Source organism: Haemaphysalis longicornis, unplaced genomic scaffold, assembly GCF_048455015.1.
Source record: "Haemaphysalis longicornis isolate Haplotype H1 unplaced genomic scaffold, Haemaphysalis longicornis Haplotype H1 scaffold_1, whole genome shotgun sequence".
Classification (NCBI taxonomy): Eukaryota; Metazoa; Arthropoda; class Arachnida; order Ixodida; family Ixodidae; genus Haemaphysalis; species Haemaphysalis longicornis.
The window spans coordinates 301,872,272-301,893,516 of NW_027526203.1; the positions used below are offsets into that span (position 1 = coordinate 301,872,272).

Genomic DNA, 21,245 nt, shown 5'->3' on the forward strand with positions numbered 1-21,245 from the left:
ACTTGTTGTCTGTCTGTGATGCCCAAGACAATGTGCTCCACACTCCAAAGGGCTATGGAAGGGTGTTCGATAAAAGGCTCTTTATTTAACAAAAGCCCCTTTTACGATAGGCTCCAGGGCCTTGAAAGCACACCCGTAGAGGTATGTACAGAGGTGAGCCCCTGGAAAGAATGCTTTCGCACTACCCGACGATTCCCACTCAGTCTTTCCTTTTCTCCTGCAGGAGAAAGTAAAGCTCTTTCTTGCAAACTTCAAGCTGCTCTTACCCTCTGCTATGCAAAATCCCTTCTTTGCCCCTACATTTTTCTCACCTCCTGCCCTACTTCCTGTCCCCATCCCCAAGAGCCATTCTTGTAAATGGCTGGTCCACCTGCAGCCAGCCGTCCGCATTATGTCCATTGCTTCCCTTTAATATCACCCAGGATGTCTTCCAACTCAGCTCATTTCTTACCGCTCAATGTTACCACTACCAACCTTTTTCACTGTTATCACTACCAACCTTAGAAGTCGGCTCATTGAGCTAGGCTCAGCAACATCCCAAGTCACTGCCCATGAGCCCCAAGAGAAAAAGTAATCAGAGCGGTGTTACCACCGGCGCACCTTTCCCCGTTTGCCTCCTTTCGGCTGCCTTCCCCTCGTCTCCAGTGTTTGTGGCTTCGGAAATTCTTGCTTCTGAACCCTGGGCCGCTTTGCTCTTGCTTGTGGAGTGTTCGACTTCGGTGCTTGTCGCTTTTGTCCCTTGGGCTGCTCTTTCTTTCCCCCTTGTGTTTCTTGCTCTTCCCCTCTAGATCCATGCCCTGATGGATGCTTTATCATTAATTCGCGTCCTTTCGGCTCCGGTGCTTCGGGCGCCCCTGCCCCAGGTCCTTGCGACTGCCTTTGCAGAGGGTTTGGTGTGTTCTGTTCCAGACGTCTTGGCTTGTGTCGTCTCGGTCGTATTGATCCTGGCTGCTGTCCGTTGGGCTCCTGCCTGCAGAGCTGCAGTGCTCTGGGCGGCAATCCTGGGATCTCCTGCTCCAGGGGCTGGCCCAAAGTAGTGAGTGTCTCTTGCAGAGCCGTCCGAACCTCCTTGCCACTCAACGGCCGCTCGTTCATCTGGGCCTACGGCAGAAAGTGAAACAGGAAGACCGCTGCCATCACACCACCCGAGGCCGCAATCAGGCAGTGCTGCGAGGAATGTTGTTTCCCCTGAAGGACCTGAGTGTCCTGCACTAACACGAATTAATGTAGGAACTGTGCAAAAAAAAAAAAAAAAAATATCACTACACCCAGCTTCTACGTAGCTCATTCTATGCTTGTGATGCGCTGGATACGTTGTCTAGAAAATAGAGCGGCAGCGTGCACTTTGTTGATACCTGAGCAATGTCACAACTTCCAGAAACAGCTGAAAATCAGCTTCCATATCAACATTAAGGGAACATTATATCTCACATCTTCACTGTGAGTCAAGCTATGCATCAGGCATTTGTCGAGTAATATTTAAGCAACCTTTTCGCCTATGGTGAGCTTTGGAAAAAGTCATCGCTCCAGCCTGCACATAAGTAGCTTCAGTAAGCGAGAAAGGCACCACATCTGCACCAAATCAAACAGCAGGGTTCCAAAATGTTATCGCCAAGCAAGAAAAGCAAGGGCAATGCTGCTGGTGCATTCTGAAAACCATGCTCTGTAAGCTTTAGGAGCAGTTCTGCAAAAAGTGTGTTTGCACAGTTCTTTGTTGCCTGTAGAAACGATAGCACAGCAACCACCGGGTAGATATTGACCCAGTTTTATTTCAATTCCGGAAGTGCTGTGGAGGGTATGACACTCAGATGGTCACTTTAGGTCCTGGTTATTCTTCTTACGTGATTTGTATTAATAGCACAATCAGCTGGGTAGTAATTAGTATGGATGAAAATATTGTGCCGTAAAAAACATCCACAGTATTAAAAAATCACAAAACCGTCATACTCCATAGAAGCTTCCGACTAAAATATAAAAGCATTTGCATCTACCTACCATGTTTCATTAGCTTGCTGGGCTTTCCATGAGTAAGCACAGTGTAAACCTGTGCTACGCAAAAAACACTGAAGGTATCGCAACGCCATTTTACACCATTTGGAGTGTTGTGCCCGCGAAATTTCCTTACTCTGCGCCAAAATTGAGTCAGCTCCGATGCCCCCCTTGGCTGCTAAAGAACTGGAGCTGGTGCCGCGAGTGGGGGCCTATGTTTGCATCCATGACACTGTAACCTACACGCATGGGCCAACTCGTTTTTCCACTTTCGTCTCCGCTTATTAAGGTAGTGGTTGTGCCTTCACGTGCTGCAGTAGGTCACCTCCCCTTCAACAGGCCCTTTCACTGCCACATTGCATCAGAGAAGAAAATTGCAAGTTTGGATGCACTCAGCCCATTGTAGTGCGTGTGCAAGATGTGCCAGACAGACACATTGAAGCTCGCTTTGGTTGTTAATCGACAAGATCAATTTTCCCTCAAACAGCTGCTTGATGCTGCCTCAAAGCTTCCTGTACAAACAGCGGAGCTTGCTATAGCCCTGCTACTGCTCCCTTCAAATGCCATCTGTTCATGGGTCAGTGAAGTTTGTGCGCAGCCAGAATGCCTCCCTCAGCAGGCTCAACTACGTTTGATGTTTTCGTAAACTAAACTTCAATGCAGCGCTTCTGTTTTAAAGGAGCCATGAAGAGAAAACTCAAGTTTGGTTCATTCAAAAGATTGTCTCGTTAGAATCATACTGACACCACTTTTAACGTAAACTTCGCTCAAATAAGCTACATAATTAGGAAAAACGGGAATGGTCATGCGACCCACCAGCTCATTTCCCGCAACAGAACCTATGTCGTCACATGAGCTAAGCTCTGCGATTGGCGGAGGCTGGCAGAAGCAGACGCAAATTAGGTAGAACTTACAAACTAGACGAACGAGCGATTTGCGCTTAAATTTAGGGCACATTCTTTACAAAGCAATAAGAATGATGGGACAAACAGTGGAAGTTACGAAAGCACATGTAAACATAGAAGTACTGGTGCGTTCTGCTGTTCGTACTGCGCACAGCATGCTTGGTTTCGCTGCACAGCACTACGGGGCTTGGGGTTGTCTCAGACGACACTGGCCGATTGACGCAAGCAACGGTGTCTTACGTGACCCCATTTGTCGAGCGAGCACTGTTTCAGGGAACGAATATTTTCTCCCAGAACAAAAACAAGCCAGGTTTAAATGCGGGCAAAAACAAACCAAACGCTTGCCACGGTATGGTGGCGCCATCTAGGTTACGGAACGTAAAGAAACGCGGGAACAAACCAACACCGCTGTACAGGGTGGAGACAACCTTTGAACGGTCCCGTGCCGCCGCAATTGGGCCAACGGGCTCAACGCGTTATTCTTTTCGTTTCCCACGAGACCTAGCAACGCGAAACAGACAATATGATTCAAACTTCTTCAGTAAACCGCGTTGCGGCGATAATTTTAGCGCGGTTTTGACACAATGACTTGCTTCGGCGGCGAGTGAGCAACCGAAAATGGCGGCGCCAGCGTATACGTGTCTCTACCCTGTACGGCGGATGCGTGAATGAAGGTACTCTAGGCTGCAGAGCGGTCGGTTTCAGTGATGTCACTTGGGACCACGAAAACGCACGATTGAGCGGGAAAATCAAAATTTTAACCTAAATTGTTTAATTTCTCAATGAATAAAGCATCGTTTGTATCCGGACAAGCGCTGGGGGCACTATAAAACACGAAATCTTTCGAATAAAACCAACTTGCATTTTCTCTTCATGGCTCCTTTAAATGCACCGATAGAATACCTCCGGACAAGTAATGCCCAAACCAGAGAGAAGGACAAACTTGATTGCAGAATTTTTAATCGGGAACCAGCTATCTACACTGGTTGCAATAATGAATTCTCCTAGCGCATCTAAACGTGAACCCAGACTACTTCAAATGGATGTGCCTGGCCTAATAATGCACCTTAAGAACATAAATACATTAGGAATGCAAAGCCCAACTATCCACCTCATAAAACGCGTTGCCAACCGCCAACAGAACTGGACTGACTAGGCTTATTACACACCTTTATGATCAGCCTCATACTCTACCAACTCCCCTACATGCATATCGCAAACACTCAAACAAACGCCCTGGATGCCATGCTCCGCAAAGCATATCGCACGGTCTAGCTCCTTCCTCCCGGGGCCTCTACCAATCGCCTGATGTCCCTAGGCATCCATAACACCATCCCTGAACTTCTTGAGGCCCACCGGACAGCCCAACTCGTCAGACTCTCCACCACACCCACGGGCCATTACATACTCCAAATCCCAGGGCATGCACCCCTCACAACATCCACTACCCCCCAACCCATTCCACTCAACATCCGAGCTCTCATCCGCATCAAACCGCTTCCCCGTCACATGCACCCCATATTCCATGCCAACCGCCGAGCAGCTCGTGCAAGTCATCATGCAAAACTCCACCCTACCCACACAAACCGGCCTGTGCCCTTGCGGTTACCGGACCTGACATCAACGTCCTGACACACACTGCTACCATCTCCTTCTCATGTGCAACTACGGAGGAGGAAACGGCTATTGCCCTTGCGCTCTCCCAGAGTCCCACCCCAATCACCGTCCTATCAGATTCGCAGCAAGCCATCCAGCACTTCACCAAAGGCTTTATAGCCCCCGTAGCTGTCAAAATTCTTCTCCAAAGCCCCCCGACCGACCTCGTGCAACTGGTGTGGACCCCGGCCCCCACAAGCATAGGTGCTAACGAGGCAGCAAATGCACACGCTCAAGCTCTTACTTCCCGGGCCGCCGTTTCTCGTACACCTATACACAGGCCTCCCGAGAACGAGACCTCCGAGTCTCTCCTCAGTTTCAGGGAAATTACCCTTCATTACCGCCTCCTCCGCTGTACTCTCCCACCCCCACACCCACACCTATCCCCCGAGGCTGCCCACATGTGGCGCATACTACAAACACACGTGTTCCTTCATCGTGCTCAACTAATACATACGCATCCGCATCATTTCCACACACCGCACTGCCCCAAGTGCGGTCAGCTGGATACTCTGTATCACTCTCTTTGAGAATGTCCTGCGGACCCATACTCCCCACTCCCCTCCTCATACCACTGGGAGCAGGCCCTGGGCAGCTCCGAGGAGTCCAGCCAAGTGCTGGTCACCTCCCGAGCTCTGGCGGTCGCGGCAGACCTCTGCTCCTCCGCTACCCCCCCCTCGCTAACCCATTTTTGTTTTTAAATAAAGTTTTGTTTTCTCTCTCTCTTAAAGGGACACTGAAGTGCTTTGTAAACATTGCCGGATTACTAGCGCAAATTTTAGTCTGGAGTCTATAGGCCGTGCTTCGACCCCTTTGAGTGCGTTTACGCGAATTTATTTAGTAGAAAAATCAATTCGAAAATGCTGTCCTCCTCTCTGCATCCTCGCCCATTTTCTGTGGCGTTTTTGTGTGACGTCAGGAGGAGATGACTTGGCTTGACTGCCCTACTCCACGGCTCGCCGACTTTCCGGCAGAGTCAGTCGGCCCAGTGTTTAGTCCGCCGGCCGCCGACAGGTCGTCGCAATTCGTTCGCTCAATTGAAACTAAGCCACGACACATTTGTGAACGAAAGAATGTGCCTTTCTTTACTTTGTTAGTTTGTACACCATATCAAGCTCCATGTACAGGTCACTCCACACAAGCGCTGCACAAGCGCACATGCGACGCTTCGCTGACTGGTATGCTAGTAGGAAAATCTAAGGCCACTTGAAGGCGGGAGAGAGTCGGTGAAGTCAATATAGGTACTAAGGAAATAAAATCAACTGAAACTTTTGCAGTACAGCGTAACACTAGGGAGCAGGAAGCACTTTTTTTTCTCTGGGTGAACAAGCACAGCCGTCAGCAGCACGACCACACATCTGCGAACGCTTTTCAGTCTAAGAAATGCAATTGCTAGACGTGAGATATTATGGAAATTTGGGGGACGCTTACTGCACGAGCGCTGTGCAACCTAAGTCACCTAAGCTGCTTGAAATGCTAAAACTAAATAAAAGTGTAAACTGGTTATTCATTATATACCTTATATTTCCCACACTAGCAGCGCTAGCCCGTGGTCGAGTGGTTTGGAGCGCTAGTATACAGTCTAATCCCGCTACAATGAAGTCCACTTCAACGAAATTTCCGCTGCAACGAAATATTTCCAATTCCCCGTCAGCTAGCCATAGAAGTCAATGCAACAAAGTCTTCGTCACAACGAACCAATTTTTTGCCTTGCTTTCGCTTAAAGGAGCCATGAAGACAAAATACAAGTTGGGTTTATTAGAAAAACTGCTTAGTCCCGATAACAATGATACCAATATCATCGCAATCTTCGAACAAATAACAGAGATATTAAAGAAAACGTGTGAAGGAGTCGCGACCCCCGAGCCAATTTTCCGCAACTTTTCTATGACGTCACGGAACCTTCTTTGTGCGATTGGCGGCCGCCTAACTGACCTGTCACGACACACGACTGGACGTCTGTAATGGGGCCTCTAATTACATTTGACAGCATCACTTGAATGCTAACGTGCAGTTAACACACTGAAAATTATGTTTATTGTTGGCCTGTATGACGTCATTCTTGCTCATAAGTTCACGTCACTGGGTGCAAAATTTGAAAGTTTTTAAATACTTCTTGCTTTTTTTGTTAAAAAAACATCTTTTGTGGCTGTAATGGAGCTGAGTGAGATACTGCATCCTAGTTCTTTCAAATTAAACGAACTTGTATTTTCTCTTCATGGCTCTTTTAAACGAAATTTTCACTCATTGTGGCTGGGTTTGAACATTTGTTTCACAATAAAATAAGCATAATGCCAGCTAACTGCAACTTTTTATACATTTAAGGCACTTAGTTTCTCCAAAAACGTGCCCCACGCGCCCACACCACCACCCAAAATAAAAACAAACTCATAGGCGGACGCCATTGTTTGCTGCTGATAACGATGTGGCTGGCCGTCTTTACATGAGGTGCAGGCCCAGCGGACCCGGTTCGCCAAGCTGGAGCCAATCCGTATCCAGTTGAAATCGCGCGAATGTGTTCTGCTGATGGCGCGGCGACCCGGTTCGCCAAGCTGGAGCCAATCCGTATCCAGTTGAAATCGCGCGAATGTGTTCTGCTGATGGCGCGGCGCCGTCCTGTATGCTTTGCGAGCAGCTGTCATTGCAGTTTTCCTTGTACAATTCCTCAAAGTCAAAGGCAAAATCTTGAACCCGCGTCAGCATATCTTAGACACGAGCGCGCACTGGCGATAAAATGCAAGTGCATGCGGCTTGCCTGCCATGGTCAGTTGCCACCATGCCTAATGGTAGGATAAATACATGGAGGATAAGATAACAGCACCTCTCCTGCCAGCCACAAGCGAGAGGGGGGTTTCCGACGGCCGAGCAGTGCTAGTAATAAGCTCGGTAGATACGCCTTGTTGTGCAGTAATATGTTTTGCGACTGAATTTTTTTTAACACCCCCCTCCCCCCTCACCCCCTCCCATCACGCACTCTTTACGTGCAGGCAAAAACAGATAACCATTCGCACGTTTCTTATCCAAAATTCTTTTTCTAAACGTTGTATTATGCTGTCAATGATGCGGATAATATACGGGGCTATTTTCTTGCCCTTCCGAGGTGTGTTAGGGCAGATTTCGTCTCAACGAATTTCCGCTTCAACGAAATTTTAAACGCAGAGCATTTCAGTAACTCACAATGTCACCCGCGTTGACGTCCGTAGTCCGCACCGTCGTTGTCCCTACTATATAAAAAGAAAATACTACCCGGCGCCAGGTTTTGATCCCTCGACCCTGCGGGCGGAACGCAATGTACATGGTGCTCTAACCACTGCGCCACAAAGCCGACACAGAATGGGAGGCTACGAACGCGCCTTATATCGTTGACTCATTCAAATTACTGCTGACGAGCGCTCTCTCGTCAGCAGTTGCCACAAGTGCAACAACATTAACGTAACGCAAACTACTTAACGTCATGCGCCCCCGGAAATGCTCTGCATTTGATCATGCCCCTCGCGAGGGGGATGTTTCACTGCGTCTTCCTACTGGCCAGTACACTCATCGCCATCTGTCGGATGTTGTGCGAACCCTTTGCGGCTGATGGCGCGCGATTTTTTCGCATGTCCCGTCAATTTTGTTGTAGCGGGATTAAATTGTATTATTTTGCAAATCGCAAGTTCGAAACCCTGAGGGTACTTTTTTTTTTTTGTAAGTTGATTTTTTCGTTTTCGGTCTATGTTTTCCATACTGAAATCACCATTTCTGGGCCATAACGTTCACTGCTCCACGAGCTAGTTCGCAGAACGCGCGCAGACGGACACTGACGCACTAGCGAATTCTCGTTGGCGTGCTGTTGCCATAAGCACCGACTGCTTGTGGGCAGTGGGCACAGGCCAGAATCATCAGGCCCTTGGCCTGGTGCAAACACGCTTTTTATTTACAATACAGGCATGAGTGAGGAAAGCTCCAAATATGGGGAAAAGCGGATGGCATTTGAGTGTCTGCGGTGACGCGGAGGGCATTCATCCACTGCCTAGGCTTTGGCTAGCGATTGCTAGCCGTCCTGGGAGGCTTATCTTAGGCATTTTACAGCCGACAACATGGCAGAAGTGCGGTACGACATTTATTGAGATAACGAGAATGCCCATCCAACCATAACGGATGTCAAGCATGCTGATTTACAGAATTGAAACCGAAACTTGTTTGAATGCCAATCTCGGACATCGTCCAATCACGGTGCACCTCCTCCCGACGTCACAGCCTTTAGTTGGTGCGGCCACCGCAGACCGCGCATGGTAGTTTTTCTTCTTTCAGGCTTTATAGAACAATTACCGACTTATCCACTGGATAAACGATGAAAAGTGTGTTAATTTGCGCCAGTCTATGCAGTGCAAGCAAAAACGGGAGCTTGACAAATTTAATTCAGGGTCCCTTTAATATTCAAGTTACAAGAATGTACCCGCTCTAGACATTGGACCTTATTTAATGCAATCATTATGCTTACTGCTTTGGTTACTCACCCCAACAACGTTTTAGATAAACATAATTTCCCAAAGTCCCCTTCCCAACAACTTGCAATTCTCGTCTTATAGGAGCCATGAAGACAAAATACAAGTTGGCTTTATTAGAAAGACTGCTTAGTCCCGATAACAATGATACCAATATAATCGCAATCTTCGAAAAAATAACGGAGATATTAAAGAAAACGAGTGAAGCAGTCGCGACCCCCTAGCCGATTTCCCGCAACTTTTCTATGACGTCACAGAACCTTGTTTATGCGATTGGCGACCGCCTAACTGACCTGTCGCGACGACACATGACTGGACGTCTGTAATGGGGCCTCTAGTTCCGCTTGACCGCATCACTTGAATGCTAACGTGCAGTTAACGCACTAAAAATTATGTTTTATTGTTGGCCCGTATGACGTCATCCTTGCTCATAACACGTCACTGTGGCGCAAAATTTGAAAGTCTCTAAATACTTCTCGCTTTTTTTTGTTAAAAAAACATCTTTTGGGGCTGTAATGGAGCTGAGTGAGATACTGAATCCTAGTTCTTTCAAATTAAACGAAGTTGTATTTTCTCTTCATGGCTCCTTTAAGGGGAGGTGCGGGTTTTGGAATCCCGAAATTTGACCAAAAAAATCGATTTCTCAAAACTGCCATTTTTGGAAAGTAGAGCTATTTTTCTCCCCGTCAGCCAAATATCCAGACCCTGGAGTACGTATTTGAGCCATAATATCAATCTATAGCACCGACAACCTCTAAAATCGGCCAGTATTCAATGCGAAAATAGCATTTTTTTGATGGAGCTTGGGTTCTACTGGCGCTATGGCGTCCATCTTGGTCTCATTCGAAAGTGCGTCTTTCCGTTTTCAAATCCCCGCCAGAACCGTTTCGTTTCGTCCATTGGTTGCAAGTATAACCAGGGCACAAAAAAGACGGAACGCACCGCCCACTTGGCTACTGACTGCACGCGATCCAATCTCATAGGCCGGGTGCCGTGGGTGATCTACTCGACACTCTCATCACTGTGCAACAGGTCATTTACTCGTCTATGCGACGACCAGCAAAAGCCCCGAACAGCATAAAAATGAAGTAAACATGCCCATCGATAACCGAAAGGTTGAACGAACAGTATTAGAAAGCGCCTGGAAAAGTGTATTCATTCTGTTATCAACGATGCTAGGGCGGGGGGTCGCCACTTCCTGGTGCGAGCTTCCTTATCGGCAGGTTACCATATAGATAAACAATTTGAGAATGATAAAGGCTCGCCCTGTGCACAATGAGCAGGGGTGACGTGATATATGAGTAGACTGAATCGAAAACGTAGTTATCCCACCTAGCCAAGCCAACGCCGCCTATATAATCCTTGCCTAACGCGCGAGCAAAAAATGGCCAAACAGCCACTCTCCTGTTGCTCTCTGCTACCCTTTCCCTCTCTGTAGCCTTCGTATGTGCTTTCATGTCCGCCAGCCAGCGCCGCTTCTCGAAAACTATGCAAAACAGTTGACAGTTTCTCTAGCATTCCCCAGGCGGCACTCCGACGCTTTCGAGGCAAGCTGACAGACACGCTGTAGAAGTGGGTGCAGTGTTCGCTATTCGCGAGCAGTGATGTAAGGCTGGACGTCCGCCGGCACGTGCCACATACCGGGTGAGTGCCTGAACTAAGCGTCCCTACCACTCCCATTGGAAAGCGGGCGACGCGTTAGGCACTGTCCGCCTAACTACAAGGCCGCGTTTGCCAAGCGCATGCACGTCACAGAACAGTGGGGTTCATTCCGCTACTGGCCACTTCGTTGCAGCTCATTTCGCACGATGCAAATCGCCCTGGAGCCAATTGGATTGCAACAGATGAAGCAGTAACATAGCAAAATAAATGTTTACAACTGTCCTGCACGATCGGCACCTCAGTTCTGGCCGCCAAAGAGTGACGGCGCGCTGCCAACAGCATAAAAACTGAAGCAACGTTCTGGCCTTGCTTTTGTTCAGTTTTTCTGCCAAGTGCCATCTGTAGACAGAGTATTTCATAATTTTCCCATCAACTGATTTCAGCAAACTTGGTATGCTCGTGTTGAGAGAAAAGCGAGCTACGTTCTAAATCATTTCTTCTTTTCACATGCTCAATAGACAAAACTGTCACTTGTAGTAAAACTTCTGCTGCGATTTGCTCAGCTTCCCTTTTTTTGCATGTGCGCCTAGCCTTACAGGGGTTTTCAGGTTGTTTTTTTTTCGAAGTATTTTTACAAACGTTATACCGTTGAATTCGGGATAAAATGAGCTGCAAGCTGATGCTATTTTGATTGGCTTAATGTGCCTCAAATAATGTTATGAATAATAATGTGAGCTCATTAGGCTTCCTGAAAACTGTACTTGGCATAATTAGACTGATTTTATCGAATCAACTAGCTTTACAAGAAAATCAATAGCATCAACATGCATGGCAGGTCTTAAGCTACACATCCATACCATCCAAAAAATTGAATAAAAAGTTCCCTAAAGGCCCGTAAGAAATTAATTAGGCTGCAGTATTTTCTTTACAACTCACAAAATAATTTATCCACTTGGAAACTGATTGCATATTTGAAATGAGAAAGACAAAACCCAAATGCACAGTGATTTTCATTTTCACAGACTAATCAAAAAAAAAGTTTATTTTAAGACCAGCGTCTCCCCTTAACTGGCTCACCCTGCCTCTCACCCCGACAGGGCTGAAAGCAGCAGCAAAGGAGCACTGCCCCACAGATGGGGACAGTGCGAGAAGGGGAGAGGGTACCTCGCTAGCCAAGGGTTGCTTCGGATCATCAGAGGACCTCCCCTGGGGCGACATTCCGGGCTCCCCTGTGCGACCGCTGCAGGGTTGACCCCAGCTGGGCGACTGGTTTCCCGAGGGTCCGGGCACCTCTGCGCTGCTGCAGCTGGTGTCACCAGTCATGGCTCCAAGGTACTGGACCTGAAAAACGAGGGTCCCTACTTTGAGCAATTTCATTACGGGACACTCCCCCATCTGCGTCAACCCTGAATCAGAAATCAATCCGTTCTACCACTTGATATGCGAGAAGGGACGAGGATACTTCGGTAGATGAGGGTTGGCCCTGACGAGATGACATCCACTGGGGCGACATGCTGGCCTCCCCCAAGCAAGTGCTGCTGGGTACATAAAAACTGGGCGACTTCTTCCCCGAGAGTCTAGACCTCTCTGCGCAGCTGTAAGCCGTCATGGCTCCAGGCTGCTGGACCTGAAACACGCGGGCGCTGCCTTTGAGCCATTTCATAACGGGACACTCATCTGCATGTGCTGCTATCACAGAAATCAATTCGTTCCATTACTACTTATGCGAGTAGAGGAGAGGGTACCTGGCTATCAAAGGGTTGCTCCGGATCACCAGAGGACCTCCCCTGGGGCGACATTCCGGGCTCCCCCGTGCGACCGCTGCAGGGTTGACCCCAGCTGGGCAACTGGTTTGTTGAGGGTTCGGGCACCTCTGCGCGGCTGCAGCTGGCGTCACCCGTCATGGCTCCGGGCTGCTGGACCTGAAACACGCGGGCACTGCCTTTGAGCCATTTCATAACGGGACACTCATCTGCATGTGCCGCTATCACAGAAATCAATTTGTTCCATTACTACTTATGCGAGTAGAGGAGAGGGTACCTGGCTATCAAAGGGTTGCTCCGGATCACCAGAGGACCTCCCCTGGGGTGACATTCCGGGCTCCCCCGTGCGACCGCTGCAGGGTTGACCCCAGCTGGGCAACTTGTTTGTTGAGGGTCCGGGCACCTCTGCGCGGCTGCAGCTGGCGTCACCCGTCATGGCTCCGGGCTGCTGGACCTGAAACACGCGGGGCACTGCCTTTGAGCCATTTCATAACGGGACACTCATCTGCATGTGCCGCTATCACAGAAATCAATTTGTTCCATTACTACTTATGCGAGTAGAGGAGAGGGTACCTGGCTATCAAAGGGTTGCTCCGGATCATCAGAGGACCTCCCCTGGGGCGACATTCCGGGCTCCCCCGTGAGACCGCTGCAGGGTTGACCCCAGCTGGGCAACTGGTTTGTTGAGGGTCTGGGCACCTCTGCGCGGCTGCAGCTGGCGTCACCCGTCATGGCTCCGGGCTGCTGGACCTGAAACACGCGGGCACTGCCTTTGAGCCATTTCATAACGGGACACTCATCTGCATGTGCTGCTATCACAGAAATCAATTCGTTCCATTACTACTTATGCGAGTAGAGGAGAGGGTACCTGGCTATCAAAGGGTTGCTCCGGATCATCAGAGGACCTCCCCTGGGGCGACATTCCGGGCTCCCCCGTGCGACCGCTGCAGGGTTGACCCCAGCTGGGCAACTGGTTTGTTGAGGGTCCGGGCACCTCTGCGCGGCTGCAGCTGGCGTCACCCGTCATGGCTCCGGGCTGCTGGACCTGAAACACGCGGGCACTGCCTTTGAGCCATTTCATAACGGGACACTCATCTGCATGTGCCGCTATCACAGAAATCAATTTGTTCCATTACTACTTATGCGAGTAGAGGAGAGGGTACCTGGCTATCAAAGGGTTGCTCCGGATCACCAGAGGACCTCCCCTGGGGTGACATTCCGGGCTCCCCCGTGCAACCGCTGCAGGGTTGACCCCAGCTGGGCAACTGGTTTGTTGAGGGTTCGGGCACCTCTGCGCGGCTGCAGCTGGCGTCACCTGTCATGGCTCCGGGCTGCTGGACCTGAAACACGCGGGCACTGCCTTTGAGCCATTTCATAACGGGACACTCATCTGCATGTGCTGCTATCACAGAAATCAATTCGTTCCATTACTACTTATGCGAGTAGAGGAGAGGGTACCTGGCTATCAAAGGGTTGCTCCGGATCATCAGAGGACCTCCCCTGGGGCGACATTCCGGGCTGCCCCGTGCGACCGCTGCAGGGTTGACCCCAGCTGGGCAACTGGTTTCCCGAGGGTCCGGGCACCTCTGCGCGGCTGCAGCTGGTGTCGCCTGTCATGGCTCCAGGCTGCTGGACCTGAAACACGCGGGCACTGCCTTTGAGCCATTTCATAACGGGACACTCATCTGCATGTGCTGCTATCACAGAAATCAATTCGTTCCATTACTACTTATGCGAGTAGAGGAGAGGGTACCTGGCTATCAAAGGGTTGCTCCGGATCATCAGAGGACCTCCCCTGGGGCGACATTCCGGGCTGCCCCGTGCGACCGCTGCAGGGTTGACCCCAGCTGGGCAACTGGTTTCCCGAGGGTCCGGGCACCTCTGCGCGGCTGCAGCTGGTGTCGCCTGTCATGGCTCCAGGCTGCTGGACCTGAAACACGCGGGCACTGCCTTTGAGCCATTTCATAACGGGACACTCATCTGCATGTGCTGCTATCACAGAAATCAATTCGTTCCATTACTACTTATGCGAGTAGAGGAGAGGGTACCTGGCTATCAAAGGGTTGCTCCGGATCATCAGAGGACCTCCCCTGGGGCGACATTCCGGGCTGCCCCATGCGACCGCTGCAGGGTTGACCCCAGCTGGGCAACTGGTTTCCCGAGGGTCCGGGCACCTCTGCGCGGCTGCAGCTGGTGTCGCCTGTCATGGCTCCAGGCTGCTGGACCTGAAACACGCGGGCACTGCCTTTGAGCCATTTCATAACGGGACACTCATCTGCATGTGCTGCTATCACAGAAATCAATTCGTTCCATTACTACTTATGCGAGTAGAGGAGAGGGTACCTGGCTATCAAAGGGTTGCTCCGGATCATCAGAGGACCTCCCCTGGGGCGACATTCCGGGCTGCCCCGTGCGACCGCTGCAGGGTTGACCCCAGCTGGGCAACTGGTTTCCCGAGGGTCCGGGCACCTCTGCGCGGCTGCAGCTGGTGTCGCCTGTCATGGCTCCAGTGTCCTGTATCTGAAAAATTTCATTATGGGACATTCCCCCATCTGTGTCGGCCCAGTATCTGTGAAATCAATCCGTTCCATCACTACTAATGTTGGTGTGCAGTAAACAGCCACCAGATGAAGCGAAGTGTGCTGCGCGTTACCCCTACAATGAATCAATCAACACTGTGGCTAAAGGTACGTCGGGCGTACGCCGATCTCAGAATCTAAAGGTACGTCGGACGTACCCCAATCTCAGAATCTAAAGGTACCTCGGATGTACCCCGATAACAAGAGGCTAAAGGTACGTCGAACTAAAGTCCATTCTCCAATGAAGGGACTTTACGTCGGACGTGCCCGATGCCCCGAGGCTAAAGAAAGGTACGACGGACTTAGCCAGTGGATGACAGTACAGGCCAGTCGGACACACCCGCAGGCCGCAGGTGCATTCTCAGGTTGTGCTATGTGGTTCCCTCTGGAAATGCCAATCCAGTGCTACGGAGGAAGAGCCTCCCATGTGGTCTTATGCGATTTACACCGGACGAGATTGCCACAATGCAGGGGTGCCTAACGTAGAAAATTTACCACCGGGATACTGGTCGCACGATTGTTCGTTTTCTTGTTTCTTGGGCGTCTGTTAAGCGGTGTGGTCCTGTGTGGCTTCGTGACGACGAGGTACTGCCTCAAACTTGCGAGCAGAAGTCCTAAGTTCGAATCCACGTTTCCCCCTTTTTTTTTACAATGACAACCAACATTGCTACGCATTTTTACATCATTTTTAGAAGATGGACTGCAGTGGAATGTATTACGCTGCTTTCATTCCACAAAGCACTGCACCAATCACTCGATTTTAGCAGGCTGATTGCTAGGGTTGCCACCTTTCCCCGAAGAAAAAACCGGCAATTAGGATTGGGGGGGGGAGAGAGAGAGAGAGAGAGAGAGAGAGAGAGAGAGAGAGGGAGAGAGAGAGGGGGGGGGGGTAGAAGGCTGAACTTGTGTTGAAAAAAAGACGCCACATTTTTTATTGGCATGCAATGCCATTTCTTGTAGCTTTTCCCTACAGAGAAAGCAACATAACGTTTGCACTGAAGGCGATTGAGGTTTTGGCTCTGAATGTGCTGCACTGAAGAGTAACCGCACTTGCTGACCGCGCCGGCGGCATTTCATTGTGCTGTTCCTCCCTTTGGTGCCCTTCCAGCTCTGGAATCGTGCTCGGCGACGCATTTCTTCTGCTCGTGTTTCTTTGCACAGCTTGTCGACACATATTGGTTGTCGTAGTACATGTATTTACGCTTACAAAAGGCCAAAAGGCCACAAACCGCGGCACGATGGCCATAAAACCGGCCAATGTCGGCCGGTTTTAGGTACAGACCGGCAACCGGCCCGCTGTCTAAAAAACCAGTCGGGCCGGTCCAAAACCGGTCAGGTGGCAACCCTACTGATTGCTACTACGGTACACACAGTGTGATCAAAGCACGGCTTAAATTTCTAGAATTCAGCCAGCCATTCAGTTAGGGAGTATATCTTAGAACAGGCTCATTGAACTCATTGCGAAAGAGCAAGAAAAGTTAAATTTTTCACAAAGTGAATTTTTCACAGTTTGGGTTGTGCCGCTGCAAAACACTGTTTTGGCTGATCAAGGAAGCATGCACAGACTTGATGAAAGCAACCCAGACATAGCTCACAAGCTGTACATGGATGGCTCCTCTTTTTTTCGCACTGCGAGAGGGGGAAAACTTAAAAGAGTAGCGGCTGGCACCTCGGAAGGTCCATCTTCCAAAAATGATGCAAAAATCCGTAGCAATGTTGGTTGCCTTGGTAAAAAAAAAGGGGGGGGGGGGGGGGGAGGGGACGTGGATTCGAACCTAGGACTTCCCTTCACAAGTTCGAGGCTGTACCTCGTCGTCACAAAGCCACACAGGACCACTCCGCTTAACAGACGCCCAAGAAGACGAACAATCATGTGATCAATATCCCAGTGGTAAATTTTCTACATTAGACACCCCTGCATTGGGGCAATCTCATCCGGTGTAAATCGCATGAGACCACGCGGGAGGCTCTTCCTCCGTAGCACCGGATTTGCATTTCCAGAGGGAACCACATAGTACAACCTGAGAATGCATCTGCGGCCTGCGGGTGCGTCCGACTGGCCTGTACTGCCATCCACCGGCTAAGTCCACCGTACCTTTCTTTCGCCTCTGGGTATCGGGGCATCGGGCACCTCTTACGTAAAGTCCCTTAATTGGAGAATGGACTTTAGTCCGATGTACCGTAATATTTTCGGCGTCGGCGTGCGTCCAACGTATCTTTAGCCTCTCGCTATCAGTACGTCCAACGTACAGCCATGGACAATTTAAATACGAACCGCGGAGCGCATGGCCGAAGATACCGGTGCCGTCACTTGGCAGCGGCCGTGAAAAACGCACCGACATGCGCAGTTGAGATGTCGGGTGCGAGGCTGCGTGTCCCACTTCGACATGTCGCCCTCTCCTCACTCGCATATTGCCTTGTCATGATGCCGCAAGAGAGCTGCAAGCACTGAAAGTACCACCAGTGCTGCTGCAGCTGAAGGTGTTGGTCACGTTAAGAGCAATACGGCGCGTATTCGCTTGCAGCTGCGGCCAGTGCTTGCGTGGGAATCGCGTGCACGCTCTCGTAAGGCATGCTGTTGAGCTCATCATGCTTTCTTGAAGAAAACAATCGTACAGATATGGAGCTAAAATGAATGCACGCCACCTGACTTCTGATGGCGCTTCATTGTTTTGCATTCGTGGTGCAGTGGCTCGGGAATCGAACAATGAACTGGCCGCTAAGAATGCGCCTTTGTGTAACGGAGTCATGGCTGAGTCATTCCGCGGAGTTGGTGCTAGTAGCAAACAACAGATATACCACCAGAATTCATCTACAATGATATAAATTAACTGCAAGCATTGTGTGGTTTGGGAAAATTACTGGCAGAATTCTAATATGAACAAAAATTAGGAAGATAGGCAGGTCCAACCATTCTATAGGCCAGCTGCCTTTGCGCAACAATTTTGGCGGTCTGCTTTTCTCGTTTTTTTTTTTTTTTTTTTTCGGCAGCCCCCTCAGTGCTTGCAGAAATCTTTGGAGCGGGCAGCACTGAGCTTGGTTTGGGAGTGATCCTGGTGTCCATCGTTATTTGGTCAAGTTACTGAACCTCGCATACAAAGCTATATCGGCAATGTGACGCCGGCACACACGGCGAGCAGGCGCTCCTGTAAGCCGAGCACACCGTAATATCTTGCACCGCACCGCTAACAATTCTTTCAGCGCTCTTGCGGCATAGCGAGAAGGCAAGCATGCGAGCGAGCAGAGCGCAACACATCGCAGTGGGACACGCAGCCTCGCTCCCGACATCTCAACTGCGCATGTCCGTGCGTTTTTCACGGCCGCTGCCAAGTGACGGCATGGTATCTTCGGCCATGCGCCCCGCGGTTCGTATTTGAATTGTCCATGACTGTACCTCTAGATTCTGAGATCGGCGTACGTCCGACGTATCTTTGGCCGCTGGGGTCGGGGTACGTCCGCCGTACCTTTAGACACAGCAATCAATCAATCAATCAATCAATCACCGACTCCTAGGCTATTCTGAATGCCGAACGCTCTTCGATGTTTAGGGTTAGCTGTTAACAAAATAGATACCAGATACCAGAACAAAATACCAATACCAGATACCAAACAGATACCAGACACCAGGCAAGCGAACTAGTTGAGTAGGAATTTAGACGGGATTGTTTTACCCAGCTGCCAACCTCTACCCTGCCCTCTAACAGCGTCTGTCGCGATTAAAGAAGTTTGAAAGCTAAAGCACCATGGCGTTCGAGCGCCATGACATTCGAACCATGGAACCATGGCGTTCGAACCTTTCAACCGTACCTCTTGGAGTGGAGCACCACGCAGCCTTCTGTATCTGGAGGTCCTCCCGGTCTTGCCGAAGTGGGACCAGCAGCCAGTACTTTGGAACTGACAGCCCAAGCCTGGTCAGCACGAGCGAAGTTCTTGCACCGAGAAGTCCTCGCCTTGGGAAACCGGGGACTGAAGACACGCTAACGCGCGAACGCTAAAGACCCATCACTAAGCACGCACATGTCATTTCGAATTGCGCACAACGCAGATCACATGTGCATGCAAGAAACTGCGTGAAACGCGGAAATGACGTTATGGTGCACAATGGTCTGACAATTTCACAACAAAAAAAACTTTAAACCCTTTATTGTCATTTTTTATTTCTACGACATATAATTTTGTGTCTTTTGGTTATTAAAAGTTTGATCGAAACACTCTCACGCATTTAAGCCTTCATGTTCTCTCACCAGGTGGGGACAGCTTAGACAGCGCGCGAAGTGTGAAAATGTATTTTCAAAGAAAAAAATTGCCTAGTGAATGCGCCTCAGGCCTAAGATAAAATGCGCGTGATACATAACAAAACACTGAAATGTTTTCTCATGATAAGCGCCAAAAACACAGAGGAGCAGTTTTCCTTTACCACAGAAGAAACATCCATGGTCGAAGCTGTCCGCGGTTTGGGCTAAGGAAAGTAAAATGGTGTTCCCAGTACTCTTTGGTGCGGAGCAGGCGCTTATAAGTGCGATGGATATGAATTATTCTGCACTTTCGAGGTGCACCTGAGACTTTGCGGCATAAAGCGCCATTTAAAAAATCCAATATATCTTCAAATGTTCATGCATGCGTAGACAGTAGCCACGGTCAGATTACAAAAAGAATTCAAGCTGAGATTACTGTTTAAAACGTAATTATATACGTTTGTGCGCACTAAGGCAACCTGCAGTCCCGCGTAGAAAGACTTTCTGATTAAGGGTTAGCAGGGACAGCACTATAAATGCAGGAGTACTCGTTGCCACCACATAAATTTTAAAGGAGTACTGACACGAAATTTCTCGCTTTCAGGTTTTATGCTGTAAAGAATACCTATTGGCCCAGTAATTACGAAAATCGAACCGAAAGCCGTCAGCCGCCAGCATAGAATTAATTATAGCACGTTTATTGCAACCAGTTTCAAATTCGGTCGCCGCGCGGGAAAATGGCCGTTCGAAGGCCAGTCTGCAAGCGGGCCAGCCTTATGTCACGGTCTCACCCGTGACGTCAGGGACGTTCGTCGCATCGTCTGCTACGATTGCGCATGGTCCGCACTCGCCCGCGCAGTCGACATGTCGTCTGAATCGTCAGACTCGGATGAGTCGCTGCCACCCGACAGACAGAATTACTTTATTTGGCCAGGCGATTAGGCCGGCGATGTCTTCGCCGTCGTCCGTTTTTAATATCACTGCGGCTCCAACCGGCGCAGACCGTGATAGCAACAGCTTGTCGCCACTCTTATAATCAAACTGATCGCGAAAAAGAAGTTCCACATGCGAGAAAGTAGATGTTAGTGTAGTGAAAAATTGTGCTAGGGGTTATCAGCGCTAAATTTAAAAGCGGCGTTCAGATAAATGCCGCGATGGTAAGCCTACGCTGACCGGCAGCGGAGGTTCGGCGCTCTGACCCAGCACTGCCAGCACCGCGGTGCGGCAAGCGGCCGAAAGATGCCGCCACCTGCGCGCTAGAATCAAAACAGGCCACGGCAGATGTCTTGATCACCGATCGCTGAAACGGAATTATCGCCAAAATAAAGCTCTATATGCGAAAAAGGGGACGATAGTGGATTGAAAAGTTGTGTAAGGGATGGCCATTCGCAGTTGTACAGATACCGGCGATCAAATATTCGCCACGATACTAAGCCTAAAGTTCCCAACACCCAAGCTGAACCGAGCAACGCCGAGCCCGCTGGCTTGGGCAACAGTTCTTGCGGCCGCCGCCGCGCACGAACTCAGTCCACGTTTAGCGCTGCATGTCGTCGCGTGGAAAATAATGCATCTTGGCGTCGTCGTCGATTTGCTCGGACAGGCTTCCACGAGCAGTACTTCACATTCCGCAAGCTTGCCATAGCACAACTTGGGCGAGCTCGGCGACGCGCACCGCCGCGTCGCCGCGGTGCGCGTCGACATCGCGCACCGCGCGGTGCCGGCACCGCGCAGTTTTCGGCACCAGTGCAAGGCAACACCATGCGCCGGCCACGAACTGAAGAGCAATGACGTCGAACACGCAAAGTGCGCACAGTTTACAAGCATTGCTCACACAGCTACACCGACGTCTCCTGCCCAAACGAATACCACCGACAACAGCAGCGCAGGATATCGTTTCCGGTTCCGAAAACGACTATATGACGTCACCCTGAACCGGCCAGACACGCAGGCCGATGTTTCGTAACGCCGAAAGCGATTTCGCTAGTGCTGCCGATTTGTGGAAGCTCGCGGCCGGGACAATCAAACTCGA

At 50.0% G+C, this 21,245-nt stretch overlaps 1 protein-coding gene across 7 annotated transcripts in view; it reads right to left on the bottom strand.

The window, feature by feature from the left end:
* The window catches only part of LOC144149337 (uncharacterized), a 61,884-nt gene extending 42,839 nt beyond the window's left edge, over positions 1 to 19,045 (bottom strand). The window contains exons 1-13 of one of the 7 annotated variants that reach the window (XM_077680904.1): positions 18,789 to 19,045; positions 14,746 to 14,922; positions 14,451 to 14,627; positions 14,156 to 14,332; positions 13,861 to 14,037; positions 13,566 to 13,742; positions 13,271 to 13,447; positions 12,976 to 13,152; positions 12,680 to 12,856; positions 12,385 to 12,561; positions 12,102 to 12,266; positions 11,804 to 11,980; positions 601 to 1,101 (exon numbers count right to left, since the gene is read on the bottom strand). In XM_077680904.1, coding sequence (XP_077537030.1) covers positions 601 to 1,101; positions 11,804 to 11,980; positions 12,102 to 12,266; positions 12,385 to 12,561; positions 12,680 to 12,856; positions 12,976 to 13,152; positions 13,271 to 13,447; positions 13,566 to 13,742; positions 13,861 to 14,037; positions 14,156 to 14,332; positions 14,451 to 14,627; positions 14,746 to 14,904 — 2,418 coding nt within the window. In that variant the 5' untranslated portion in view covers positions 14,905 to 14,922; positions 18,789 to 19,045. Of the gene's footprint in view, positions 1 to 600; positions 1,102 to 11,803; positions 11,981 to 12,071; positions 12,267 to 12,384; positions 12,562 to 12,679; positions 12,857 to 12,975; positions 13,153 to 13,270; positions 13,448 to 13,565; positions 13,743 to 13,860; positions 14,038 to 14,155; positions 14,333 to 14,450; positions 14,628 to 14,745; positions 14,923 to 18,788 lie in introns of all 7 variants that reach the window. The other 6 variants (XM_077680895.1, XM_077680909.1, XM_077680919.1 and 3 more) reach the window with 6 other exon arrangements.
* Positions 19,046 to 21,245: the final 2,200 nt, after the last annotated feature.